General features: G+C 37.4%; 1 protein-coding gene across 2 annotated transcripts in view; it reads left to right on the plus strand.

Annotated features, from left to right (window-relative positions):
- Positions 1–10,595, plus strand: part of ZC3H7A (zinc finger CCCH-type containing 7A) — a 26,580-nt gene extending 15,985 nt beyond the window's left edge. For both annotated transcript variants that reach the window (XM_085074827.1, XM_085074826.1), the window contains exons 12-23: positions 305–497; positions 2,146–2,307; positions 2,941–3,137; positions 3,373–3,470; positions 4,467–4,648; positions 5,203–5,279; positions 5,837–5,970; positions 6,358–6,463; positions 6,929–7,037; positions 7,592–7,725; positions 8,061–8,224; positions 8,629–10,595. In XM_085074827.1, the coding sequence (XP_084930953.1) occupies positions 305–497; positions 2,146–2,307; positions 2,941–3,137; positions 3,373–3,470; positions 4,467–4,648; positions 5,203–5,279; positions 5,837–5,970; positions 6,358–6,463; positions 6,929–7,037; positions 7,592–7,725; positions 8,061–8,224; positions 8,629–8,818 (1,746 nt within the window). In that variant the 3' untranslated portion in view covers positions 8,819–10,595. The remainder of the gene's footprint in view (positions 1–304; positions 498–2,145; positions 2,308–2,940; positions 3,138–3,372; positions 3,471–4,466; positions 4,649–5,202; positions 5,280–5,836; positions 5,971–6,357; positions 6,464–6,928; positions 7,038–7,591; positions 7,726–8,060; positions 8,225–8,628) is intronic.
- Positions 10,596–10,943: the final 348 nt, after the last annotated feature.

A 10,943-nucleotide genomic window follows, 5' to 3' on the forward strand; every position in this document is an offset into this window, starting at 1 on the left:
CAGTCATGCTGCTGGTATTGATTATGTGGGCAGAGTGGCATGAAGGATTGCATCCTTAGGAGCCAGGAGGGAGTAATAATTAGCCTGACAGAGGCTGCTGTTTTGCCTGTACCTGGTTGGCTCTTGTTTTATGCTTAGTTTGTGCTGTGTTTGTGGCCTTTGTAAAATCTCCATGTCTCTTCTCAGGTGTGTGTTTTAAGTTGGTATTTATATTATGGCTTTGAAGAAAAATTTCTGTTGGTTAAGTTTTAATTGTAGATAAATAAATTATATGTATCAAGTAAAATATGTTTTCTTTCAACAGATAAATGGTCCTAGTAGTTTGTTTGGGTCCGAAAATTACATGGGAATTGCAGGCCAAACTAGAAATGACTTTTCCAATGTTTTTAGCAGTACAACTGCTAATATACCTGTATCTCCAGCCCTGGCGGGGAGGAACCCACTGGAAGGCACACATGAGCTAAGACAGGCCTGCCAGTTATGTTTTGTCAAAAAAGGTAAGGGGCTGTTGGACTTGATCTGGTTGATTTTTATTTTTTTTATTATTTTTTTAATTAAAAAGCATACATTTAAAATCTTCATGTTCATAATTTAACACTGTTGGCTTCTAAACCCATGTCAATCCTGCCTTGTTCTTTGCACATGTAGCGCGATCTCTTGATTGGTGAACTATTTCAGTCACTATTTTATCTTCTTTCTTCTTGTCTTTATTTCTTGTCCTAATAGATTCTTGATTCCTAAACCCAGCACAAATCACCACACGCTTTCCCTGTGTGTGAGGTCATTCACATTCTGTATCCGCTTTCCTCCCAAACCCCAGGGTACTGTGAAGAGTGACACCTTTGCTCAAGACTAAATAAAACTTGCAATACTCTCTCTCTGATTGGCCATGGGGAATTGAACTGCAGTTCAAAGTACCTGGTAACCTTCACATCCCATCTGTTTTATTGTTCTTTCAAACTAATTCTAAATCATAATCATAAGGCTTCCAAACTTTAGTAATAATTAACTCCACTGTATTGACTTAAAGGAGCTTAACCAGTATTGGTCTTTAATATAACTAATCTTTTAGGCCTGAGCTGTTGCTGTTAAACTGAGCCATATTCTAAAGGCAATAGCTTCTATTAAAACTAATCTTAAAAATAAGCGTTGTGTTTAAAGTTGCAGGTATCATTGGTATTGATATACTAATAAAGAATTGAGACATTTAGAAGATGACTATTGTCACACCTGAGAACTTCCATGCTAGTTTAAAATTATTTTACAAGAAAATCCACAAAGTGAAGTTTGAAAAACCATAGAACATGTGCTTAAGTAGGAGCTATAAAATATTGGTGAAAATATTTAGCATGTTCCTGGCTTCACTTTTGGTGTCAATGCATCTACTTCTTCTATTTCTTTCCATCCCTATCACAGCCTTTAAATGTATCCTGCTTTTACTACCTTTTGAAATTACACTCTTCCATCATCTTCCTGTCCAGAGTAAACTGGGTCATGCTCTTGTTCTTCAGTCTCAAAATTCAGTGAGCATTGCTCATCATCAGATGCTCTTCCTGATGTCTTCAGTTAGTACCATCCTAAAGACAGTTTGAAGCTACCCATATTTTTGTTTCCAAAATCACAAAATTCTGGGATTGGCATTTATCCTTTTCGAATGTGTCAACTTCTTACCAAGGTTGTTTTGTCTCTGAACATAGTACCTCTCCTAATAAAATAAATGTTGAAGGTTAAGAGAGCCATTTAATGATCATTGAAATTCATCTGCATTGACTTACTACACATAAGCAATTTAAGTTTTAAACTAGTGTTATGGGAATGGATACTTCGGAATTTGAAAAATGCAACAATATGCTGACCCAAAGTAACCTTAAGGTTGAACACAATATCCCTCCCCAAATATAAAATAACTTGTGGGTTTTTTTCTGCTGAGATTGCCTTTTGTAAGTATTTGGGTTTTTGGGGTTTTTTAGTGCTCAACGTGGTGGTTAATGACTTTTGCTTCTTCAGAGCTGCTGCTGCAAGTAGGAATTCCATACAGTGTGTTTGTGGACTTTGCTTTTGGGCTTCTGTGCCAGTCTGTGTAGGGACAGGTTAATGTTTGATGAAATTTATGCAAATACAAGCAATTTTCTGTGATTGTTTCAGGTCCTAAATTATTGGATTACGCTTACCATCCCAATTTAGAACATAAATGTAAGAAGGATATTTTAATTGGCAGAATAAAAAACTCTGAAGATAAATCATGGAAAAAAATACGTCCAAGACCAACAAAGACACAGTATGTGGGACCATATCATATATGTAAAGGTATGTGTTATAGAGAGTAAAATGCAAATGCACTCAAAGTAATATAGTTTAGCTTTTCCGTAGTGAAGTATGGAATGAATTTTTATTTGTGCTTATGGGAGGTGGAGAAGGAAGTTCTGGGTTGTTTATAATTTCAAAGGCTGTAAGGAGAGCCATATTTTGACCATCAATATGATTATTTAGAGAACATGCAGCATACTTCTGTATTGTTCTTCATCAGGAATAATTTTGCTTTTGAGTGTTGGACGGTCACAGTTAAACACAGCAGTAAAAAAGCATTTTTGTTAAAACTTTTGCAGTATGAACCTCTGCTTGTGATGTAAACAAGATGACTTGTGGATTAATGAGCAGCTTTGTTTGAGCAGAGGGAATTCTGGGCTCTCAGCATTGTTGCCATAGATTAGTACAGGATAGTTGATGTGGGTAAACATTAGCTGTTTTGAGGAGTTCTACATTTTCAGCAAATCTTTCAGCATAAGGTTTTGCTTCTGTTAGATTTAAGTGACCCATTTACAACAGATCTATGGAACTTCTTTATTAAAAGTATCCAAAATGGATATAGTGGAAGTTTTAAGATGGATCTCCAATAAAAGTTGTGTAAAAGCAATGTCCTATTCAATGCTATCCTTTGAGATGTTGCTGCTGAGGAGGAATGCAGATACCCAGGCCATTGCACGTTTGCATATTGCCAAGAGGAGATCGATGTGTGGACATTGGAACGCAAAGGAGCCTTCAGTCGAGAAGATCTTTTTGGAGGACCTGGAAAAATCAACTTGACTGTGTCCCAACTTCTTCAAGAATACCATGGATTATTTATGTTTCTTTGTGAGGTGCTGCTTTATTTCTCATAACACAGTAGAAATGGTAACAGATGATAAAATTATGTGGAAAGAAATGCTTTGGTTCATGCGTGACTATTTTGTAACTTTTGAAATGGATTTTCCACAATAATCTGGCTACCTTTAGATTAGAGAATAGAAAAAGATTTTAACAAATACTTAAAGGTAAAGTATATTTTTAATTGTCTAAAATACATACTGTACAATTCTTGTTTTTATGTTCCAGAAATGTTTTGATCACAAGCCCAGAATAATAAGCAAAAGGAACAAGGATAACTCATCTTCTTGTTCTCACCCTGCTATGCATGATTTTGAAGATAACAAGTATGTTTGAAATACCATCTCTATAAATTGCCATTTAAAAGCAAAGGCAGTTTTTAATACTGAATTTCATTTTTTACCTGTTAGTTAACTTCTCTTCCCTGCTAACTGACTGTTACACTTTGGCTGTGTAGGCAAGACAGAGAACAAGGGCTAACAAATGTAACTAAATTAAAGTTGACTGTTTCTTTATCAATGATTTACATTTAGTGGTGTCTGCTCTCATCTTTGAATCTTATGGGGTTTGGTGTCAGGCTGTTAATAGCTTATCTACCTGGTGAGCTGTATTGATGTAAATAAATGTGTAATGTTAAATTAATACATGACCACCTAAGTTTGCTCCTTCTTGGAACTGTTTTGCTTATTTTGCTGTAGTTTTAACTCAGGTTTACTTTAATTACAGTGTATGAAATAGACCATAGTTCTTATTAACTCAGTTGATAAAAAACAATGTGAGGGAAGTGTCTTTAATTATTCTTGGAAAGCTAACTAAGTTTTTATAGTTGTAATAGTATAAAATAAGTGTTAGAGAATTAAGAGACTTTTGTCTTTGTATGATGGAAAATAAGTGGGAGCATTGGAATTGCTTTGTACTCCAGTTCCCTGTATTGAGGAAACATTGCTGCTACAAGTGCTAGGCTGTTCCTGCAATGCATCACCTCTTCCTGTAATGGTGCTCTACAAAAGAATAAGTACTTGTGTTAGTAATTAGATCAGAATATGTACTTGAAAGTGGACATGATATGCTTTTCCTCTTGGAAATCAATGATCCAGTTGGATGGAATTCACCAATGCTTTGTAGAAGGGGACAATGGAATCACAAGAGTGCTGTTTAGTGCTGTTCACTCAGCCTAGAAACGATGCTTAGATGTGACCTCCTTCTGGCAACTTTTCTCATTTTCTGATTTCAAGTGAAAAGTATTTAAAGGATATTTGAATATGCTATGGTGAGGGATGGTTATTTTAAAAAATACGTAAAGCTGAATGTTTTTAAAACAGGTGCCTTGTCCACATTCTGCGAGAGACTATGGTGAAGTATTCCAAAATCCGCCCTTTCCAAGTGCGGTGTCAGCTTGACCTGTGCAGACATGAGGTGCATTATGGCTGCCTACGAGAAGATAAATGCTTTTATGCTCACAGTCTGGTAGAGCTTAAGGTCTGGATAATGCAAAAGGAATCAGGTATGTTTGGTAAAATGCTTGCTTTACTCTTCATTGTATTGCCACTCCTTCCTTTTCTTGACTCCCTCTGAAATTAGCAACTTGGGATCAGTGCGGGAAGCAAGCATGGTGCTTCTCAGCTTGCATTTTGGATAGGTTTTCTATGATACACACTACAGTGCAGCATTTATAATTGTATTGTCATTAGAGCTCTAGTACATAATGTGTAAACACTCAAAGATGCACCTTTTGTGAACAATCTGTAATTTAAAAACTTGTATGTTTTCCGTTGTGATGATATAGACAGTATTTCTGTTTTGGATGCCCTTATGATGTTCTTAAGTGTGTGTGTGGGTGTGTGTATATGTGTGTGTGTGCGTGTATGGACTTAATGTATATCCATGATGTAAATGTGTGTTATGTATATCACATGAATGGGTGAATATTTACATAATACATTAAAAAAAACCTAAACTGATAAAAGCTTTGGAGCTTCAGTAGCATTCCAGTTTGAGCATGTCTGTGAGGCTACAACAGTCATAAGTACTCAAAAGACTGTTGCCCTTCCTTTACAGGTATTTCACATGATACTATAGTTCAAGAATCAAAGAAATACTGGCAGAACATGGAAGCTAGTGCACATGGATCACAGGTATTTTCATTTTTCAATTCATCTAATTCTCCAGTGACTCTGGTGATATACTTTTGTTAATGCGTGTGTTTAATATAGTTTATTTTAGAAATTACTTTTCTAATGATCTCCAAGTAATCTCTTCCACTGGAGGATTTCTTCAGCTTGCTCACTCAGACTAAAATGCCTGCTTTCCTGCTGTGCAACTCCTTTTTTTCTTTGCTTGTTCTGTCCCACCCAGGTGGAACATAAAATGTAAATATAAGGTCAAAGTCAACTGCTCTGAGGCAATTAATTATCCTTTCAATACACAGCCCTTTTACGTGTTTAGTTTGTACGTATTATCACCACTTCAGGGTGCATATACCTAAATCAGAAATAAGTTCAATAAAAAATGCATTTGTTAGGAAATGTCTAGTTTGAAATGACAAGCTGAGCTATTACAATGCATGAAGTGTAATATCTGCTTCCCAGCATGTGTTGAAACTCCTGCCATAGGGGGTAATTCATAATTATGTATGGATTTCTTTGTAGATACAAAATTCCTTTTATTGTTGTTGTTATTTTTTTGGCTTAAGATTCTTGGGAACCAAATGAAATATGGATCACTTAATTTGAAGATGAAGTTTGTTTGTGGGCAGTGCTGGAGAAATGGTCAAGTTAGTGAGCCAGACAGAAACAAAAAATACTGTAGTGCAAAGGCAAGACATCCGTAAGTAAATCAAATGGTGAAAATTCTACTGTTTTGTCAGCCATTTTAAACCTCTTTTGGGAACTATGGTGCTTCTTAGGAAAGCCTCATTGAAGGAATTTAAAAAGAACCCAACGTAGTGAAGTAGGAAAGCGTCATGTCTTTGTAGTATGCTAATAATTGGTACTGAGAAACAATTTGGTGGCTGCCAAAGCATTTGTGTTTTGGTTTTGGAGGTTTTTTTTGTATTAACAGTTTTGGTCAAGTTTCAATAGAACTTAGTTGAATCTCAAATACATGGTGAAAGCTTTAAAAATAACCTTTCTGAACTTTTGTGGTTCTGCTTCTGTGCACAGATTGTGGCTTTTTAAACAGTATTTTCGTTCATTGAATGCTTGTGGTTTCTAGATGGACCAAAGATCGCCGTGTGGTGCTGGTAATGTCTAATGAACGTAAAAAGTGGATGACCATTCGTCCTCTTCCTGCAAAGAAACAAGTGCCTCTGCAGTTTGATGTATGTTAACCTAAAACTAACGTTTTGGTTAAGAAAATAGATAATAGTAACTGGTAAATACTAGTAATTGGGCTGGTTTCATCAGTTCTGCAGAAATTCCCATGGGAGTTGGTAGGAAGATGTTCATAGTGTTCCTACAACGTTCAGCCTTAGAAAAGCACTGATCTCATGTTACTATTGAAGCCCTTACTTGTCAGTGGAAGCAAATATTTCTGAAATAATTTAGTCTGTGGTCTGGTAGTGTGGTAGGAGGCAAAAAGCATTCATAGTACTCGCTTCCAGCAGTTTACTTTTTCTAACTACATTAAATTAGTGTTTTTGTAAAATAAACATTTTTATTTTTCACATTATGTAAGTGTTTGACTGGGAGGGGTGACACTGTCCAAGGCTGACAAAAATTAAGAATTCTACTAGCATCCATTCTGCTTTACATTCTTAAGGATTTTTTTAAAATTCATGTTCCAGTTGTGCAATCATATTGCTTCAGGCAAGAAATGTCAGTATGATGGAAACTGCTCATTTGCTCACAGTCCTGAGGAGAGAGAGATGTGGACCTACATGAAGGAGAACAGCAGTAAGTAGAAGAGTAAATCTAGTGTTGTAAATCTAACTGTTCTGCTTTTCATTCTTGTACTTCAATTACCTTTTAATCTACTCTCTTTCACTGTCTTTTGTAGTAAATCTTGCAGGTGCCCTTTTCTTTGACTTTAAGTAAACCCATTTATTTTAAATAAAAATAGCTGTATTGTATATTTGTTGCTTGATGAGTTTTTTAACAATAACTGAATTTACCAAAAACTGTAGCACACATTAGATCAGTACTTTAAAATTCAGGTGTTAATACACAGCAGCACAGTTGTTATCTGTATTTTGAGTGTCCATTCAGAAACCTGTAACCTCTTGCTGTCCCCTTGATAGGCACAGAGGGGTCTTGGTAAGTAGCCAGAGATGCCTGTTCCCCTTGGCTCTTCATCTCTGAACTGTGTAACTGTCTACATTTGTTTCCTTCCCTTTTTCTTCTTAGAATAGGCGGGGCTGAATTATGCTCACAAACTCAGTCATTTATCTAGTGTTCTCAAACTCTTGCCTTAATTGCTAATTACTTATTTTAGCTTCTGCTCTCATTAGTTCAAGACTTGGAGCAGTTGTATGAAATATGGCTAAAAAGTCAAAAACCAGAAAAAGGAGATGATACAGCTGCTCAGGCAAACAAAGAAAATGGGAAGCAAATTCACATGCCAACTGACTATGCTGAAGTTACAGTAAGTACTCATAGGTATAATCCTAAATCCAAGCACGTGGGGTTTTGTTGGGCTTTGTTTTTTCCCAGTCAGTAACTTAGGTTGTCTCCCTTATTTTCTTGGTGCTTCCTTAGACCATAGATAGCTATGGTAAATGTAACTGACGCTGTACTTCAGTTCTTCTAAAGCCACTGGAGATCATAAACTTTAGGTGATTGTTTTAGTAACTCTGTCTGTTTAGGTAAACAATATTCTGCAGACCAATATAAAGAAAACATTCAAAATGTATTAGGAGAAGTTCTGTGCTTACAGCATTGAATTCTCAATGTTTTGTTTTCAAATTCTTTGTAAAACAGGTGGATTTTCATTGTTGGATGTGTGGGAAGAACTGTAATAGTGAGAAGCAATGGCAGGGTCACATTTCTTCTGAAAAGCATAAGGAGAAGGTTTTCCACACTGAGGATGATCAAAACTGCTGGCAGTATCGCTTCCCAACCGGATATTTTAGCATTTGTGATAGGTATGTCTCTTTTAGAACTTTTAGAACTCAGGGAGGGACAAGGTGCCTAATTGTGGAACAAATTAATTGCCTGTGTGATGTTAATGAAGGGTTGTAGGTTCATTGCAGCTGTGTGAAGTGAATATTGCTGGTATTATTACAAATTTACTCAGGCATCTGCATATTAATTAGAGCCCAAGAATAGTACCTAGCTGGACAGTGATACTGGAGCTTTAAGGCAAGTAGAAATGTTGTTAGCATCTATCCAAATTTGTTAAAATCGAGTATTTGTTACTAGAAAGTATTTATGAACATGATGAAGACAACCTCCGTATCATCTTATATTAAAAGTAAATACTCTAATTTAGACACAGTAGTGATCATGATAATTCTATGAAAACACTGTGTAAAATCTATCTTAACAGATATATGGCTGGTACTTGCACTGAAGGAAACAACTGTAAATTTGCTCATGGAAATGCTGAACTCCGTGAGTGGGAAGAACGAAGACAAGTTTTAAGAATGAAACTCAGCAAAGCAAGAAAAGACCACTTGATTGCTCCCAGTGATAATGACTTTGGAAAATATAGTTTTTTGTTTAAAGATTTAAACTAATACTGAGATGACACATACATGTTATCAACTGGAAGCATAAACCAGAAAATTTGACAATAATCAAAAGCATGTGACAGAAAAGCTGCAGGTTTTCTGCTTTTATTGGCATACATTGTTCCTCCTGAACAGCAAAGTATGGTAGATTTAGGGGGATTGAGCAGACCTGTCTATGCTCTCATGAAACAGAGTGGTGATTAAAAAAATCTGAAGTATTATGTGCTTACTCACCTCCTGTTGGACAGAAAGTTAGGAAATAGAAGGGGGGAAGAGTGGTTATAATATCTAGGAAGCCCCCTAGTCTCAGACCTTCAGTTGAAAAACTTTAAGGTATCAAGGTATTGCAAAAGAGAGTGTTAGTGGGCTAAGAAAATGATGGATGAAAATTCTTCAGATCTTTTAATGGAGAGGATTTGTTTAAAACAAAGTTTGCTACTTATCTATATGTAGGTTGCTAAAAAGGATTTTCTTATTAAAGATTTTAAACAAAATAACCATTTAACTACAATATACGTTGAATGGGTATTTTTTCTCTATTTGTATGTTTCAATATAATTTACTGAAAAAGGATCTTGGGAGGAAAAAAGTATTAATTTTTGAAAATGAAGTAGTTAAAATTCTGTTTCTTGGTCTTTGCTGTTTAAATGATGATTTTGAAAGATTACACTTGTATGTCAGTATTGTGTATTATTGTATGGACTAATGTTGCCTGTAATAAAGAGAACTTTACACAAAGCTGTTTTCTGCATGTAGCCTCTCAGGACTGAGATTTTGTAAAAACAATGATTTGCCAGTTAGCAAAAGCTTGAGCACCTGTAGCTAAACATTTACTGGGTTGGTATTTGTGTCGCTAGCTGCTTGTTTGCAGTTTTCTGTATTGTCATTAGCTCATGGCATTACTAAAGTAACAGAAATGGCCAATAAGTTGTGATGTAGACAAGCAGTTTGGAGCTATTTGGTGCTGGGACATGTTTTCAGCCTTGGCCATGGATGTGAACCAGTGCCTCAGCTTCACGCTGGATGATGCTTCCCATTGCCTTTCCTGCAGAGCACAGGAAATGGAACAATTTGCAGGCTGAGGTGACTCCTGACTGCTGAGCCTTTGGGCTTTCCAGTCACTGGAGCTTCTGTTGTGTTTTGGCTTCTGCAGATCCTGCTTTCAGCTTTTTTATGTGTTTGCTTATTCCCCTTTTTTTCCCCCCAAACTAAGCTTTTTTCAGCTGTTCATTCAAAATAACTAAAACTAGATTTCTTCCCTCCCCCAAGTATTTTTCTCTGTTCCTGGCTGACCTTAATTAGAAGAGCTTTAACAATGACCTCAGTAGTTCGAATGTAGTCATTGGGCATACATTGTGTATGTAAAAAGTGTTGAACCAAAGTTCAATGATATCCATACACGCCATGGATCCTGTGTCCCTTTCACTTCACAAAAGCACAACAAATTTGAAACCAACACCTTATGTGTGCTTCAGCCAGAGCTTGGGGATCTTGTGAAGTGACTGCTCCTTCCAGGCTGGGCTGCAGTACCTTGGAGTATGAAATTAGCTTGGTGCTTGAAATACCACCTGCTGCAGTGCTGATTTTTTTACATTGTTTGTAATAAAGTGAGCGTGAGACAGAGTACTATGGACACTGTTATTTGTGTGACAAAACCTGATTGTATCGTGTGCCTTTCTGAATTGTTTTCTCAATTTAATGCTTTCATTGTTTAATGTAAGTGCTCTGTAAATCATTGGAAGTAATTCTAGACAAAACTAAACATGACATCCTTGTTCTGTAAGGCCGGTGTGCAATCTTTCGTGGCTGCGGCGCGGGGCTGGTGGGGAAGAGCTGGGGCCGGGGGAGGCTGAGGGTTTATCCACCCACTGATCCCGCTGACGGAACTGGAACACTGAGCGCGGGAGGCGAGCACAGTACCGCCCGTGCCGTTCTTCCCAGAGCCGAGAGCGGGAGGCACAGTACTGCCCGTGCCGTTCTTCCCAAAGCCGAGAGCCTGAGGCACAGCACTTCCCGCGCCGCTCTCCCGGTGCCGCGGGCAGGACGAGCGCCCGGCGGGCTGTGCGCCTGCTCGGGCGGGCGGACGTGGCGGCGGCGGGTTGGCGGGCGGGAGGAGTGGCCCCGCCCGGGC

This window comes from Lichenostomus cassidix, chromosome 14, assembly GCF_008360975.1.
Source record: "Lichenostomus cassidix isolate B80296 chromosome 14, HeHo_3.0, whole genome shotgun sequence".
Classification (NCBI taxonomy): domain Eukaryota; kingdom Metazoa; phylum Chordata; class Aves; order Passeriformes; family Meliphagidae; genus Lichenostomus; species Lichenostomus cassidix.